Source organism: Rhipicephalus sanguineus, chromosome 6, assembly GCF_013339695.2.
Source record: "Rhipicephalus sanguineus isolate Rsan-2018 chromosome 6, BIME_Rsan_1.4, whole genome shotgun sequence".
NCBI lineage: Eukaryota > Metazoa > Arthropoda > Arachnida > Ixodida > Ixodidae > Rhipicephalus > Rhipicephalus sanguineus.
Genome location: NC_051181.1, coordinates 54,380,787 through 54,398,793, shown reverse-complemented (window position 1 = coordinate 54,398,793; position 18,007 = coordinate 54,380,787). Strand labels below are relative to the sequence as shown.

The 18,007-nt window shown below is 47.2% G+C and overlaps 1 protein-coding gene across 1 annotated transcript in view; it reads right to left on the bottom strand.

Annotated features, from left to right (window-relative positions):
• Positions 1–18,007, bottom strand: part of LOC119395793 (uncharacterized) — a 75,143-nt gene that overhangs the window by 31,862 nt on the left and 25,274 nt on the right. Inside the window, exons 3-4 of the mRNA XM_037662801.2 lie at positions 15,841–15,968; positions 5,358–5,496 (exon numbers count right to left, since the gene is read on the bottom strand). Coding sequence (XP_037518729.1) covers positions 5,358–5,496; positions 15,841–15,968 — 267 coding nt within the window. The remainder of the gene's footprint in view (positions 1–5,357; positions 5,497–15,840; positions 15,969–18,007) is intronic.

The window sequence follows — 18,007 nt, the reverse complement described above, 5'->3', positions numbered from 1 at the left end:
CAACGGGTCGAGACATCCTTAAAACGGGTGAGAGGAGTTTCTTTCGCTCGTAATCATGGCACTACATCAGGAGCTTCAGGTCTCTTCAGCAAACCGCAGCAGCCAACGTTGACTTCTCGACCGCGTGCCCCACGAAACGAATGTAGATATTGCTCAGCTGCTGGCTTCCCACGGCAGTTTCATTGGCACAACGAATGTCCGCGCCGCGGCAACGTGTCTGCTATTGAGACTAGACCGGGAAACGAGGAGAGCGACCCAGAGTTTCATTAATACGCTTCAAAGCTCTCATCAACGGAAGGTCAGTAACTGCAATTCTTGATACAGGAGCAACCATTACTTGTATCAGTGAGGATGTGTACAAACAGCTCAAACTTCAGTTGATGAGAGACTCCAGCATCGCTGTCCAGCAAGTTACTTCAAGCATTCGAACTTTGGGTCGCGTAAACATTCACTTGCAAATTGGGAATGTAACAAAGAAAGTTTATGTACACGTTCTGCGAGGCATGAGAACGCAATTAATTCTTGGCCTAGACAGCGCTTCGTACTTCAATCTTTCTGTAAATTTGGAAAGCAAGTCAGTGACGCAAGGACGTCAAAATTTGAACCTACCGGATCATAATGAAAAGCAAACCATTGAAGCCCCGCTGATGAACACCCTGACTTCGGAAAACTTATCAGAGCGTGAATCTGCAGTGCTCGACTCTCTTTTAAACAAGTATGACGAGATCTTTTCGAAATCCCAAACAGATATTGGATGCATCACTACTGAGCAACATAGGATCGCACTTACCAATGCTGTCCCAATTCATCGAGCACCATACAGATGTTCACAGGCAGACAAAGCGGAGATTAACAAACAAGTTGACGCCCTCATTAAGCAAGGGGTTGTGAGGCCTTCGTTGTCCCCCTACGCCGCACCGGTCATCCTAGCGGAAAAGAAGGGCGAAGGACGTACTGGGCTATGTATTGACTACCGCAAGCTCAACGCCATAACGGTACCCGACTATCAACCAATTCCACGTATAGATGATATTCTTGACCACTTGGGAAAGGCGGTGTTTTTCACTACGTTGGATGTAACGTCCGGATACTGGCATGTCCGAATGCATCCCGATGACGTTCAGAAAACTGCGTTTGTCACGGCTAATGGTCATTATGAGTGGTTGGTAATGCCGTTCGGGTTAAAGAACGCTCCGGCTACATTTGAAAGAGCCATGAAATCAATAATAGCCAAACATCAGCTCACTAATGTTAACAACTACTTTGACGATGTGGTCGTATACTCGGAGAGATTTGACGATCATATACGACACCTTGAGGCTTTATTGAAAGCTCTTAAAACCGAGAACGTAAGACTAAAACGAAAAAAGTGCCAGTTTGCAAGATCCAGCATTGAATATTTGGGCCACAAGATTTCACATGGAATAGTGACACCTAAGCAAAGTAACGGGGCTGCAATACTCAGATTTCCGACACCTAAACGAGAGAAAGATCTCCAGCGTTTCCTGGGCACTGTAAACACTTACAGACAGTACATCCCACATTTCAGCGATATCGCTCTTCCCCTCACGAAACTACTCTGCAAAGGCAGCAAGTGGTCGTGGACAGAAGCATGCGAGCAAGCCTTTCGGGAACTGAAGGAGCGAATGACTGAAGAACCGGTGCTTCGCATATACGATCCTTCTATACCATGTACTGTGTACTGTGACGCGTCTGCCGAAGGCATTGGTGCAGTGCTGAAGCAGCCTGACGACAAAGGCAAGGAACATCCCATTGCCTATTATTCCCGCAAACTACTGAAGCATGAGATGAACTATGCTATTACAGAGAGAGAATGCCTTGGCATTATAGATGCCATTGATAAATGGCATTGCTACCTTCACGGAAAGTCATTCACTGTCGTAACGGATCACTCTGCACTTCAGTGGTTGAAGAATGTTAAGAATCCTCAAGGTAGTCTCTTCCGGTGGTCTTTAAAGCTGTCAATGTATGAAGTCAACATCAAACATCAAAAAGGCGTAAGCAACGTAGAAGCGGATACACTCTCTAGAGCCCCCATAGTTCAACTTCTGTCACACGACGAACTTCAACGATGCACCAATGAGCACCCAAGAGGACCGTATTCATTGGAAAACAACATAGTCATCGTCAAAAGAAAAGGACTAAGGAAGATATATGTGCCACATGAACTGCGCCCTACCATTCTTAAGAACGCACATCAACATTTCGGGCATGTCGGAGTGAAGAAGACACTGTCACTCCTGTCTCCACAATACTATTGGCCGGATATGGTAACCGATGTTGCCACCTATATTCGGCATTGCGATACATGCCAGAGATGCAAGAAGACGAAAACAAAGAAGTATGGAACACTTGAATCTCTGCCTCCAGCTGAAGAGCCTTTTGACCTCTTCGCAATGGACACCATTGGAGGATTTTCTGGATACGGCTCGTCAAAAAGATTTATCCATTTGGTTATTGATCATGCTACTCGCTACGTATGGGCGTTCGCTCATAAAAGTGAAAACAGTGACGCCTACATGTCATGCCTGAAAACCATTTTTGCTGCGGGAAAACCAAGGAAGTTCCTTTCAGATCGTGGAACGGGATTCACTGCAGGAAAATTTAAGCAGTTCCTAAAGCACAACCGAATACATCAACTCTTCACTTCATCTCATCATCCGCAATGCAATGGTATGAATGAGCGGACAAACCAGACCATTGTAACCAGACTTAAATGTAAGATCAATGACGAGCCACAGAAGTGTTGGACAAAACTGCTCTCGGAAGTAATAGACGAGTACAACAGAACGCCCCACGAAGTTACCGGCTACGCACCTTCATTCCTGATGTATGGAATTCCATCGTATCCAACTATTCTGGAACAACGAGAAGAAACTGTTGAAGAAGCGCGGAAAGCTGCGGTTAACAATTCCATTGCCTACCACAATAAGAACAAAGTTCTCTATGATAGGAAATTTCTCCCGATTGAGTTCCAAGTCGGTGACTTTGTCCTTTACGAGACACCATGGCATCCCAACAACGGCAAACTGAGTTCCATTATGGAAGGTCCTTACAAGATTCTACGCAAGGTCTCACCAGTGAACTACGAGATCAACCGCTCTGTGTTTCCTTTAGGTAGAAACACTGATATTGTTCATGTTAGCAAACTGCGGCGTTATTTTGTACCTTCTGAACTGCGACTTTCTCGGGGGGAGGGGGAAAAGTGTAACGTATGAACAAGGCGATGGTAGGAGAAGGCGACGAAGAAGAAGTGCGCGTGCATTAGAATAAATGCATGGCAACTGAACCACGACGCATCTCTGTTTTGTAACGTTACATATATATATATTGTGTGCTGTCTCTCTGTCGTTCTTCTACAATGGCGCAGTCGCGAACTACCGACCCCGACATCCCTGCGTCCACTACACTCCGAAGTGGCCGAGTACTCACGGACTTGCCACCGACCACGGACGGCGTCCAGGCCTCCACGGCGGCTCCGCGTCATGAAAGCGGAATAACTTTGCTGTGCATGTGTCGCGAATGAAGAACTGCGTCCGTCGACAAACGTGACGTTGTCTTATGCGCTTTTCTTGCAGGAATAGACCAGTTGCAGCGTGGCCGAGTGTAGTGACAAAGAGTGGCACAGAAGCTCGGGAACGAGGGCGAAGAGGAGAAGGACGAGGAGAAAATAGAACAGCCTGCCCGCAGCAAGGGTGCTGTCTCTGTGTCGTTCTTCTACAATATATATATATGTATATATATATATATATATATATATATATATATATATATATATATATATATATATATATATATATATATATATATATATACGGTGAGTGGAAGAATAAAACACATTTGGTTGTTAGTCAGCTCCGTGGTTTGTGTCCTTTCGTCGTCCTGTCTTCTTAGTGCTGTTTTTCAACTCTTAGAACAAAAGCATTGGCCAGAACACACTTTGGGATGGTTCTCTCTTTTCTCAGAGGGCACTCGTTTTTCGGGGGTGAAACACATATCTGTAAACAGAGGGTGATGTAACGCCTCCTCATGGAGTACATTACTCCTTTTGAAATAGAATGAAGTAACTGCTCCGCAGGAAGAAAGTTATCACATTGAAACAGCTTTGGTATAAAATTAAACGAGGGCAAAAAATGGCACATTCATAGACGCACACATCCACGTTATACCAAAACGCGTAGAGCGCTCGCAACCAAAAAACGTACATTGAAACGGAACCTTACCGCTCTCTTAGGGAGAGATGTGAACGCAGGTGTCATGTTTCGGAGAGTTTCGCTACACGGTTAGTCAAACACGCGCTAGAATCCACGCCTGCAGGCAGGAAATCCGTTCAAATTACGGCCTCTGCCAGTCAATTCGTTATGCAACTCCGTAGGCGGCTCTCAGAGAAAACAGAGTTGCCTTGACGAAGCTTTGGCAGGATTTTACGTCATAAGTTTCCTGGCTAGATACGGCCTGCAGCGCTTACACGTGGCGTCCTGTCAATAGCCGGCCATTAGGCGCCTGCGGCAAAAAACAAAAAAAGGCACTGTAATAGCGTTTTACGGACTATTTTCAGTAACCCTCATCTCTGGGAATAATTAGAAAATGTATATTAACGTATTTACACACAAATATGACATCAGCATTCATAGTACACACGACACAGGAATAGTACTTATGACAACAAACAGCTAAAGCAGACACCTAAGCCACTACACTACAGAGCCAGTTCATCCTCGATTATGTTTTCACAGCCTTATATATTTACAATGATTTGCAAAAAGTTATCAGCACAGTATTGGCATCACTTTGCCACATCTGCCTCAAAACCGTTGGTGAGCTCTTGGCAGTAATTCGCAGTTATTACTTGCGTAGCAGTTATCATTTGCTGATGTTATTCTTCGGAACAGCTGAGCAATACAGCCATGTTTCCTATTCTTTACCGCAAATATTACTGCTCTTAGTCGTCTAAGCATTCGGTCTGAAAAGGTGGAACGAAACCGGTCATTGCTAAACGTCTAGCTGTTTTGCTAACTAACATATAACACATTTGTGCTCACCATCGGTCGGCATCAACAGAAGAATTTGCAAGAGGGCAATACATTTCGTTCGTGTAGTCATCGATACTTTCGAGAAATGGACTGGAACTATCTAGTAACGCTGAACTACTGGAATTACAATTTGTTCCATGTGATTGGGTGCTTTAAAGATCTTGCTTTTTTGCAATAGCAATCATGCGGATGCTGATGCCACGCATGCGCCACAGTCTCTCGTTCCGCACAAACCACGAATCAAAGATTCTCCTTTGGTACAGTAAGATAGATGGTGGAAACCTAAACAAGAGCCCAACTCACCTGCACACGGTCTCATTGCGTTCTGAGCGCAGGAAGTTGCCGATGCTCTCGTACTGGACTAGTGACTTGGCGACACACTCGATGGCAAAGTTAAGGTGGAAGCACTGGCCGTGAGGCAACTGAGGCGTGGAGAAAACACCTGCGTCCATCACATTCGGAAACACACACACATATATATATATATATATATATATATATATATATATATATATATATATATATATATATATATATATATATATATATATATATATAACACTGGACCCGGCCGTTAAAGTTAAAATACGTCCTGACAGTTGTGTTCGCCATAGAGACATGTGACGTCATACAAATTTTGGTATATAGACCAGAACACAGCGAATCCCATGCGCATCGCCATATTTGCATCGCGCGTCGCGCCATCTATCGCACACACGACGAAACAACACGCGCGGGCTGCCACGCCAGCAGACGCTACACAGAGCAAACGTGAAACTTCCGAAACTCAGCCCGTCGGAGAGCGTGTTTCGCGTCTTTTCTAGCCTGGACATTTTCGCTGATTTTATTGGAACATCAAGAACATCTTCCTCATGCAAGTCCACAATGTATACAGTATGTACTGAGTGGGCTGCGGAAGCAACCTCGTCAGATACGCACGCTGTTACATTTGTTAAAAAAAAAAACGTTCTCGCTGTAGTACGCGTGAATCGTAATTGCAGTGCAGCTCGCGAAAGAGTGAAACGATATTTTTTTGCCCCATATTACAAGTTGTGCACAAAGTTTTGTGAAAGCTCATCATTTCACCATGCATCGCGTAATAATTAGAGTACGCTTTACGGGTAGTTTCGCAGAACGTAATTTTTGTTTCACGGGCGCTCTTACACTAATGCGTCTTGCTCACAAAAGAGTGCTATCAGAGAGTATAACCTGAAGTATCGTTCAGCGATCCCTTTTGGAAACTACCTGCGCTATTTTATTCTTGTAACGATGGTGCTTTACAAGCGAAACTGTGCTACTCTTAGTTAAGCCGGTTAGCTACGCCTGCGACGTAAAGGACACTGGCGCGAGTACTGTTTACTTACGTGCCAATATATGTATTATGTGCAGCTGGATGCCTCATGTCCAAATAAGTTTGGGGACATCAAACACTGAAATGAAAGCGCGAAATTCTGGCCAGCTGTTGAGGAGCACCGTGCCATTTATTACCTTTTGAAGACGAAATCTCGAAGGCGTGGATGCCATCAAAAACACTAAAGCTTTATACTACGTTGAAAGTGGCAAAGCATGCTGATTGCTTGTGCTTGAAAGCACTACCTTGCCCCAGATTTTCGTCAAAGGAAACGCTCAAAGGTATGAAGTGCACCCCCACACAAAGCTCACGCCTGCCTTCAACCCAGCTGCGTGCCACGCAAATTAGGTTCGCAAAATGAAATAGGTGGGCATCACACTGCAGAATACACGCTGTTAGTGTACTTACTCGCGCATTTTCACTCGGCTCCTAGTTTTTTTGCTTGAATCACAGTTATCCACTCGCGGCGAAGCTGAAAACACCGCACCGGCACTTTTTTCCGTGGCGCGTCGTAATCGTCGCAGAAAACGCTAATATCCTCTTGTTGCGCAGCTTGTTTTGGCATCCAAAGACGACGCAGTAGTGCCCGCACGAGCTCTTATACGCTGAAGCGGCGTGAACGGGTACTTTTTCGCACTTTAAAGCCTCAGAACTGCAGCTTGCCCAGTTTACTTGGTGCAGCCCGCGCGCGCCTTGGCAGCCCCGGTCAGCCCGGCGTCTGGGTGCGAGAGTATCTGCTCGGCTCGCCAGCAGCCTAGGTGCGAGACAGGCGTGCTCTGGTGTATATCAAGCTAGCGAAACGCCCACGACCGCACCGTGAGGGCGGCATGTAAATCAAGCCGTATATGAGATGCATTTAGTGATTTTAGATGCGAAGTATCTTAAGGCGGAGCTCAATCCGGTGGTGGTGGTGGTGGTGGTGTGCGGCGTGACCACCCTTACTGCGCATGCGCATTACCTCTCCACACACCTCCTCTCCACTCACCCTCTCCACTTCCCCTCCCCTCCCCCTCTCCCCTACCCTCTCCACTTTCCCTCTCCCACACCCCTCTCTCATACCCCTCCCCCTTTCTACTCTTCCTCGGAAACGCGGGCTAGACATGCCGAAATTCTCTCCTGCGCAACGCCGCGGTGAGCTCGAGCGCATGCGCGTCCCCTCTCCTTCTCTCTCCTCTCCTACGCTGCCCCCTCTCGCCCGCCTGTCGACCGCGTTCCCCGCTCGCCCTGTGAGAATTAACGGCCAGGCTAGATGGAAGATACGTCACGCGTAGCGTCCCTCTTCGCGTTCCACGACGCGAGGTCGGTAGCATGCCCAACGATCGCCAACGGAACGCGATCGTGCAAGTGCTCCGGCTTCGCATCGCCTCACGGTCCCCTTTAGCGGGAGATGGTGTAATTTTTCCTAATACCACCTGCCATTTGTGTTCGTCATAGAGCAATGCCACGTCATACTAATTTTGGTATATATCATGCGAGCGAAATGGCCATAAGCGCACCATGATCGTGGCATAAAAATCATGCCGTGTTTCATGATTTTTATGTTTCGACGTGTATTTATGTTCACCATACAGTCATGTCACGCCACACCAATTTCGGTTTATATCAAGCTAACAAAATGGCCGTGAGGGCACCATGAGCGCGACACGTAAGAGAGAGAGAGAATTAAACTTTATTGAGGGACCAGGCGCGCGTGCTCTTCGCCCAGAGGTGGGTGACTTCCTCATTCCAGGTAGCCATGGCTTGCAGCTGACGCTCGAGCCCTGTCCACCAACCGGAGCATGTCCTCAGGGTTCGCGGACGTCAGCAGCGCCTCCCACTGGTCTTCCGGATTTTCGTCCACGTTCAGTTCGTCTATGGGCGGGATACTTGGGTTGTTGCGACATCCCCATACCATGTGGTACAGGGTGTTGGCAGTGGCCGGGCAGTATGTACAGTGCCTGTTAAAGTTGCCGGGGTACATTGCGTGGAGTAGTGTACCGTGCGGGTAGGTACCCGCCTGTAGCCTTCTCCAAGTCACTGCTTCCTCTCTAGTAAGCCTTTTATGAGCCGCTGGATAGTGGCGTCGTTGCTTCCTGTAGTGCGCGAGTATGTCGGAGTACTTTCTTGGTATTGGCTCCTCTTCGTTTTCGGAGTCCGAATATCGCTGCGGAGTAGCCCGGTGTGTATGCTCTCGGGCTGCGGCATGTGCCGCTCGGTTCCCCGCTAGGGATTCGTGCCCCGGTGTCCAGAGGATACTTGCATCTTCGAAGTCGCACTTTAGGAGGATTCGAAGGGTTGATTTACTTATTGATCCTTTTTGAAATCTTCGACATGCTTCTTGCGAATCCGTCACTATGGTTACTGAAGAAGAACTTGTACTTATTGCTAACGCAATGCCAAGTTCTTCTGCGGTAGTTGCGTCATTTGCATGTGTCGAAGCGGCAGCGAGTTCCCTACCTGTTTCATCCACCACGCTAGCTACATATTTGTTTACCCCTCGATACTTAGCAGCATCCGTGTAACGCACGCTCTCTTTGTTGCTATAGGTCGCTAGCCTCTGCTGTAACAATCGTGCTCGTGCTTGTCTTCCCTTGTCGTGTTCCGGGTGCATGTTCCTGGATAGTGGACACACAAATATTTTATCTTTGATTTCTTGGGGAATACACTGAGGCAGGTGTGCTGCTTTTTCCACTGTGTAGCCAAGATTCTTTAAAAGTGCCTGCCCCGTTTTTGTAAGTTTTAGTCTTTCCAACTGGTTAACCCTTTGCGCTTCAATTAACTCTTCCCAGGTATTGTGTACCCCCATCTGGAGGAGTTTCATCGTGGATGTGGTTGGTGAGAGTCCCATGGCAATTTTATAAGCTTTGCGGATGAGGATGTTCACCTTGCGACATGTAAATCATGCCGTACATGACATACATATCATGATTTTCATGTTAGGACCCGCTATTTATGTCCGTTATAAACTCATGTCACACGATACCAATTTTGGTGTATATCCAGTCAACGAAATGGTCACGAGAGAACAATGTCGTAGGCGGCTAGATAGATAGATAGATAGATAGATAGATAGATAGATAGATAGATAGATAGATAGATAGATAGATAGATAGATAGATAGATAGATAGATAGATAGATAGATAGATAGATAGATAGATAGATAGATAGATAGATAGATAGATAGACGCCACTGCTGTGGTCAGGATCGGACATGGCAGGGAAGCCTTGGCTGCTCCCGGCGTGGGGGCAGGTGGCGCTGGCCTCGGCACGCTGCGCATGGTCCGGGCCACCGCCAAAGGCCGTTGTGGTGTCGCCCCCCGTTGCACCACTTCGGCGAAAGATGTTTTTACTGCAATGACGGTGAAATACGTTGTCGTGCTTCACGGAACGTAATATTTAATTTGACTTTAACAGTCATAATTTCTTTTTCTTTCTTCCAGGCTGGACAAGCTCTGGAGTACGCAGGGTGAGGGCCGTCGCAGTTTGCACAGTGCGTCTCATCATGATTGCAGTCGTCAACAGAATGTCCCGTTGTTCCACATTTTGCGCAGGTAAGCTGCCCTCGACCGCCCTGGGACGCATGCTCAAATCTTTGGCATTTAAAGCAGCGCTGCGAGTTGGGAATGTAGGGTCTGACATACAGTTTTACGCAGCCGGTTTCCAGAGTTTCAGATAAGGTAGTTGAGCTGAAAGTCAGTACTATGTGCTTTGTCGGGATTTCGATGTCATTCGTTCTGATTGTGATGCGCTGTATATGGACTACATTTTGAGCTCTCCATCCGTCCAGGAGTTCTGCATCACTGAGTTCCATTAGATCTTCGTCTGACACTACACCTTTGACAGTATTGATGGTCCGGTGTGCGATCACCGAGACAGTATTGTTTCCAAACGCCACGAGGTGTGCAAGCTTGTTATACTGGTTTTTGTCTTTTACTTCGAGGAGCAAATCCCCGCTTGCCATCTTATTAGCCTTATAGCCGCTTCCAATAGTTTCCCTTAGACACTTAGCAACCAAAAACGGTGAAATAGCTCGAACCTTTGTACATGGTTGTTCGCAATGCATCACATGGAACTTCGGGAACTTTTCTTTGTTTTTTGGCGAAAACAGAAATGATGCATCGGGTCGGACCCTTTTCAGGGCACGATCAGTTGAAGGGTTCGAGGATTCCATAAAAATATTGATTTGTTCGGCGACAATGCCAGTCACCCACCACCGAGACCAACGAAGGGACATGGCAGAGGTTGAGAGCGATCCCTGACATGTCAAGTGTCCATTGCCACTAAAACCAAATATGATATAACCTAGGTTGGTTACGTGACACAGGGTTAACCCTCGTCACCACGAAAAATCGGAAGTAAACGGAAGAGAGAAGTAGACAGGGAAGATATACAGTGAGAGCGAAAGACCAAGGTGTCAGGAGAGAGGGACAGGAAAAGGCGACTGCCAGTTTCCGCTGGGTGGGTCAGCCCAGGGGTGCCGTCTACGTGAAGCCGGGGCCAAAGGGGTGTGTTGCCTCTGCCGGGGGCCTTAAAGGTCCAATCACCTGGCGTTGGCTCAACCCCCAGGATCCCCTTTTCCCCGGACACGGCAATGCCACGCACGGCGAGGCGTGGGAGAGTTCTAAACCCCCCCCCCGCCCCCCGGAGGCTCGGGTCCGTGGTGACGCCAATCACCAAACGCCTGCTTGCGCAGACGCCCTTGCGGGGCGAGGTATACGGCAAAATCCGCTTATTACTTCGCACTTCAGACCACCAGCAGGTTTTGTCAGGCCTAAAACCGATATTGTCAAGAAACTGACGAATACTCATCGTAGGCAGCTCAAATGTCAATAAAGGGATTCAAAGCAGTCTTTCAACGTCTTGACAACGTCAAAGTCATATTCCTGCACCGTATCCGTACAGTGCTGGGCAGTATCGAAGATACATGTATCTTAGATACTATCTTAGATACCTGTATCTGTATCGCGATAAGTCTCGAAAGGCGAGTATCTGTATCTGTATTTCCGATACATTCGGTAATGTATCGCGTATCTTAAGATACAAGATACTGCTGTCGCTACACAACTGTGCGAAACAATAATCGCTAGCCAAGCTCCGCTTCTCGAGCTGATAGACTCGTTCCACCAAGTCATCTGAATATATCTGAGGGCAGTGACGTAATTTTATTTTTCCGCCAGAGTCCTCCAGTGAGGGCAGAAGATGAGAAAGACAAGCGCGCGGACGTCTACGCCCAGCCTACGTACTTTTGGTTTTCTCGATTTTTTTCTTTTTATTTGCGCCAATGCCGTGACACTTGCCGTGACAATGCCGTGACACAGTCCTGGGCCGCGTACTCCACTGCGTGCGGCGTCTATCGCGCACATCTGATGTTGCTATAGTGTCGTTGTTGAAGATTGCCTTGCGTCTTGCTTCGTAACTAAATGTGATGCGTGCAAGAAAGGGGTTGTTTTGCGTCTCGTGGTTGTATGTTTGACTCGCACGCAATGAAACAACCTATATGCAAATAAGATTCCAACAACATCAGAACCACCGGTACTGATGCTATATCTAATACAGCAAGCGTTTACCTAATAGGAGATATCTTGGCGTACCGTATTTTTCACTTCCTGCTACTTTTATTCAAATAATTTAGGAAATCATAATTTGATTATTAGCACAAGTGCTTTCTTAGCTGTCATTTTGCATCCCATACGTTACCTAGGTCTCTGTACTGTTTTTCCGGTCGGTCACTGCAGTATGTCTGTTGTAAGACGCTCCCAAAATAAGATCTCTGCTTTATTCTTCTAGCTGTCTGCTTTATTTCTACTACTGTTTACACGTCTACACGTTGCCAAGGCGATCTTGAAAACAATTATATAATTATGTAGGCGTGCCTTGAGTATACAATACCAAACATTCTGCTTACCGCTTAGAAAAATGGCAAAATTGAGTTTGTATTATACTAAGCTGTTAGGAAGGGGATTTGATAAACATTGTTTTACTAAATGCTCCGTTTTACTCATGAGCATCTCAACGAGCCGTTTTGGGCAATTTTCTATAGGCACCGAATTTTCTATTGTCTCAACAGGTAAGCTGACGATGCTTCATGCTCATAGCTATTAAGAGCGCCGTCTGTATTGTGTTTCTATGCTCATTCAATGCGAATGTTTGATACAGAACCACTTCTCTATTTTACTTATATTTGTTTTCCTGTTTTAGGTCTTCTTAAATATTTTTCGTATTACTAATCACCAGGTAATGGGAGCTATAAGCGGCAATAGTGCGAATAGAGCCGGTGTCCTGCCATGCTTTCTGCAACTATACAATACGTCTGAGGCGTTTCTGTGTTGCATATGTTCTCTCGTTGAACAAAAATTGCTAGAAGATTGCACGTTAGTGAGTATATCAACAAAGAACCCTTTACGCCAGCAGATAAGTAGAATATCAAATTTAATTGCAGTTTTACGTCCTCTACCTATGCACCAGGGGTCTCAAACTCAGCTTATAGCCAGCGGGCCGCAGTCACGAAATTTAATTCCAAGGGTCAGGACAGTGACGATGGGGCGAGCGGGGCTCGGAGAGAGTTTGAACAAAATGGCACTGCCATTTGAAGGGATCCAATATCTCATATATAGGTCATTTTTGAAGGGGAGTTGGAGCCAGGATTCGAGAAACATCGATACCGATGTATACAACGAGTGAAATCTGGACGTGTATTCTGAAATATAGAGTTTTTGTTTCAAGATTATGTTTCAGCACATGGTGACCACATGTTCCTCACGAAAGAAATGCTTGAGACCAGTCATGTCTGTGTAGCTCACGAACATACTCATTAATAGAATAAAAACAAATGGGACGAAGACGGTCATGTGTGTGCGCCGGGCCGCTAGCGAAAGGTCTCAGACCCATAGTATACACCATGCGCACCCTCCCCGCCGCCACCCAAAAAAATGTCGCTGCTGTACACCTGTCCGGATATACAGTATTGCGCAAACGGTCTTTTACGGACAAGGTAAAAGTCCAAACCAAACCATCGTGCGATTTTCACCATCGTGCGAAGGCTTCTTATTCAAGTTATTATGATTATATGCAACCCGCTAGCTGTTCGGCAAGCTGAGCAGCGACTTCCATCAGTTGCAAAAATGGCAAGCAAGAACCGCTGTCAGCGAAGTGATAAAGAGTTGTCCTGTGAAGAAGCTAAAACAATCCCAAATAAGTTGTTTTGGAAGGAAGCTAATGTACTTTGAGCAAGAAGGGCGAAACTTTTGAGATACTAAGAGACATTGAAATGAAACTGTGGTAAAACATTGACTTAGGAAGTGTATGTCGGCATTGACGTATATTTGTGGTCGGTGTGCGGGGCCGATTCTCGATTTGTGATCGGTGTGCGGGGCCGATTCCGGATTTGAAGTGCGCGGGAGTCGCCGTGATGGTGATAGTGAAAGAACGAAGAAGCGCGACTATGCTCGTGTTCGTGCGCGGGCTCGAGGGAATCTCTCGAGCGACGGGGACAGCTCGGCGAGCGACAGAGACGGATCGGGATCGGACATCGGGCCACGCCCTGACATCACGGTCCTGCCCTGCTGGTCCGGGCCTCGCCCCGGCTCCCACAATCACGGGGTTCTTCCAGCCTGGGCTTCGCCCCACCTGTCCCCGGATCCTGTCCCCAGCGGAGTCCCTGGCGGCTGACTGCTGCTGTTCCTGACGAGGCGCTGTCCAAGGAGTTGCCCTGGTTCCGTTCTTGGCGCTCTTCATGACGCAGTTCCCGCCGTCACTCCAGGCGTGATTCCAGGCGACGACTGCCATGCCAGGATGCTTCCTGGCATTTACCTGCTAGGCCGGGCTACGCCCCGGTTCTGACTCAGGGGAGCACGACGCGCCCCGCCTCTTCACCCTGACTGAGAGCGGCCGGGTCGACCACACCGATCGACGCACCAAAGCGGACCACATCGCGGTGTGAGTGGACAAACCCGTGTGTGTCGAATTATACATAAAGTGGTGTCTTTTTGTCCTTGGGTGATCTCTGTGCACGTCTGGCTATAGCCTGCGCCCACATTTGCCCACAGAAACAAATAGGTCACAGTTAAGAAATTTTCAAGCAGACGTTTTCGTGCATAGGCGTTTGCTGCTACATTATATGGATATATATTAACAAATTTGAGAATTTATCGATGTATCTTAAGATACAATTGCCAAGTATCGTATCGGATACAATTGTGGCAGTATCTTGTATCTGTATCTCAAATACTTCTTGCCTGAATATCCTGTATCATATCGCGATACAATTTCAAAGTATCTTTGCCCAGCCCTGTCCGTACCCTTCTCTAGGAAAGCAACGTTGTCATCAACGTACCGAAAGACTTTTAGCACACTCTTTCCGTGCAAACGATCCAGCACTGATCTGTCTAATCTGGCCAAAATGAGAGAGAAAAATGTAATGCGGAAAGGCAGGGACGTCAACCGGAAAAGAAATATACAGTTGACTACCCCTCACTGGGAAGGAGGTAAGGAAAGAAACCCTCATAATGGTGTAATAGTTGCGCAAAAAAGATGAAGACAAGGTAGTGAACACCACAAGCGCTTGTAGTGTTCACTTCTTTGTCTTCGTCTTTTTTGCGCAACTATTACACCATTATGAATCAGTACCAACTAGCTCGCCTTTCCGTTTTGCTTAAGAAACCCTCCTCTTTCCGAATTTTTTTCCTCGTACCTTCATTTACCTCCCCTTCTCCCTGTCCCAACGACGCTGCGCCGTGCTGACGTCTAGGCTTCAGAAATATGCGTCACTTTACCGTCCAAATCACTGCCACTTTTCGCTCGCTTTAGTGAGCGACCTGTAGGGCAATCATTAGCACGCGGTCTGTGTGGAGTCCAGACTTGTCTACAGAAACGGTCGGACAACATTCACCAATACACGTCGCCTCGGTTCTTTATACAATGCTGAGCGCGCAATGCCGCCACACCGCTTTAGCCAAGAAGCAAAACGAAAGAAAATAGGCGGTGCTCATGAAATTGGGAATGCGTGTTCTTTTCTCCTCGGACACATGAGGAGATCCAAGTAAGTTACGCGGTAAAGGCACCGCCTCTAGCCAGGGCATGCACAGATAAGTTTTTGTGTCTACCTCCTTTTCCGCCGCTGTGCGCCTTTTTCAGTTGTTAGTCGGCGTTTGTGGAGTCTTGACTTCTCTCTTTTGTCCGTGTTTGCGCGCCCTGTCGTTTTAACATGAATTCCTACCAACCAGCTACGCTCTGTTATTTTACAAAAAATGCCCAGCTAACTCATTCAACTGTCAATTATCTCTTTAAGAGGTCTTTTCTTTCTCCCTTGTGCAGTAGTAGCACAGGAACCAGCGGTGCCAGTTCATGAGACATATTTTTATCGCGGCACCCACATTATATGTAGATTCGCTGTACCGCTTGCAAAGACGGCTAGTAACACAGCCTTCATTTCTGAGCACCCCGAGACGTCCACTCACGCAAGTTTTCCTCACTGCATAGGCTCTCCACCAAGGCGTTCACCGGCTCCGTCCATGGATTGGTGTCGCAGCTGCCGTTGCCGTACGTAGCACCACAGTCTTGGAATCCAGTTTCATTCTTCAACGCTCTGGGAAACAGACGTATATACTGCGTTAATCACAAAACTGCATAAAGGTACATCATTTTTGCTTTCGAAACATCGCTGCGCACCTCATTTTGCAACTTGTGGCCTTTGTTATTAACAAAGCGCATGCAAAGATATATAGTGAAACAGACATGTGCGCTTACTCCAGAGTTGGCATCGACAGCTGTATGCGCGTAAATAATTCAATAGGAACTACACGAAGTGTCAGAACATAACGCATGAAAGAAAGAGATTTGTAAGTTACAACGCGATGTCAAGTAAGCCTGTTTGCACATCATAGCATGTACGTTGGCATCCCAGTAGAATTATGAAAATGGCTAGTGAGTACTGCGGACATAGGTATGAAAAAAAAAAATGTGGAGCTCACTCAGACTCACTCACGAAACATATAAAACCCTTAGAGCTCACTCGGACTCAGACTCACCAAACTTTTCCCCATCCGGACTCACTCGGACTATGGCTCACTATAGTTTTTCTCAACTGGACTCACTCGGACTCAGACTCACCAAAATATAATTCACTCGAACTCACTCAGACTCACACTCACTGCTCGATCTGAGTCTGAGTGAGTCGACTCATGAGTCCATTAGCCTATAATTAGCCTTTTTCTACTATAATGTCAATGCTCTTTAACGCCAATACCTCGCATAATGGGTGCGCTACATAGCAACTTTTGATCTCGTACCATCAAATACGAGTTATCTAAGCTGGTGCTCATCGCGGCGTTGCGCAGGAGAGAATTTCGGCATGTCTAGCCCGCGTTTCAGAGGAAGAGTGGAAAGGGAAAGTGGAAAGGGGAAGTGGAGAGGGAAAGTGAAGAAGAGGAAAGGGGAGAGGGGATGGGAGAGGGGGAGGGGAGAGGTGAAGTGGAGAGGGGGATGAGAGAGAGGAAGTGGAGAGGGTGAGTGGTGAGGGTATGCGCATGCGCAGTAAGGGTGGTCACGCCGCACACCACCACCACCACCACCACCACCGGACTGAACTCCGCCATAAGATACTTCGCATCTAATATAAGTAGAATTCTTGTACGGCAGACATCCCCCAGCGAACGGCTCGTATACCTTCTACGCGCTGTGAGCGCTGTGAACTCACTGCTTCGGGCTCGGGCCACTGATACGACAAACTGACCGAAAACCGCTTCTCTCCTGGGAGCGGCCGTATTGCCATACACCAGCGTTTTGTAGAGTTAAGTGAGATCGGAGCAAAAAGAGTTAGCTGCTAGCCCTCGTTCATGATTATGGCGTGTACTTATCACATTCATTGCTTCGCCCTCCCCCCCTCCCCCTCGCGCTGCGCCGCCGCCGGTCCGATGAACCCTGCGCCGTTCACGCGCCGCCGCCGGAGGTGGAAACACCGGCGCGCCGCCGCCGGTAATTTCGGGTCTGGCGCACATGTCTAGTATCTACGAAAGCTCCTCCAAGGCAAATCACGCCTTATGCTACTCGCCTGTCAGAATTGGTAACATGGTTTCATACTTTTTGTATCACCCATTGTAGTGGCTTACTGGCTACGGTGTTCTATACGAACCAAGAAATCTTGGTATAACGGCTGAAAATTGAGCACCCTATTACATCTCAAACATTTGGGAGGTGGATGAAAGAATGGGAGAATCATTTTCTTTCCCCACCAGGCATCTTTTATAACATTTTGAATGAACCACGGTGTAGACTCAGCCATGACATTTGCATTCCTACACTAAAATGTAAAAAGAATTGTGTACTTGCATTCATGTGCACAGTAAAGAACCTGAAGTGGTAATACAGTACTAGAGCCTTCTATTATAGGGTTCGAGGAGCGTGTGCTGCGGGGCTAGTTGGTAAAACATATTATGAAAACCTAAACTACGCTGAGGACGAGACACCCGAGTAGAAGCAGACAGGACGAGCGCATACTGACAACCGATTTATTGAAATCACATAAACTTCCCTCCTGGAACAATGCGCGTGCGCAATAACAGTCATGACCGCGTGACGAAAGCACACTCCCCCACCAAGACCCCTATATACTCAAGAAAATCAACG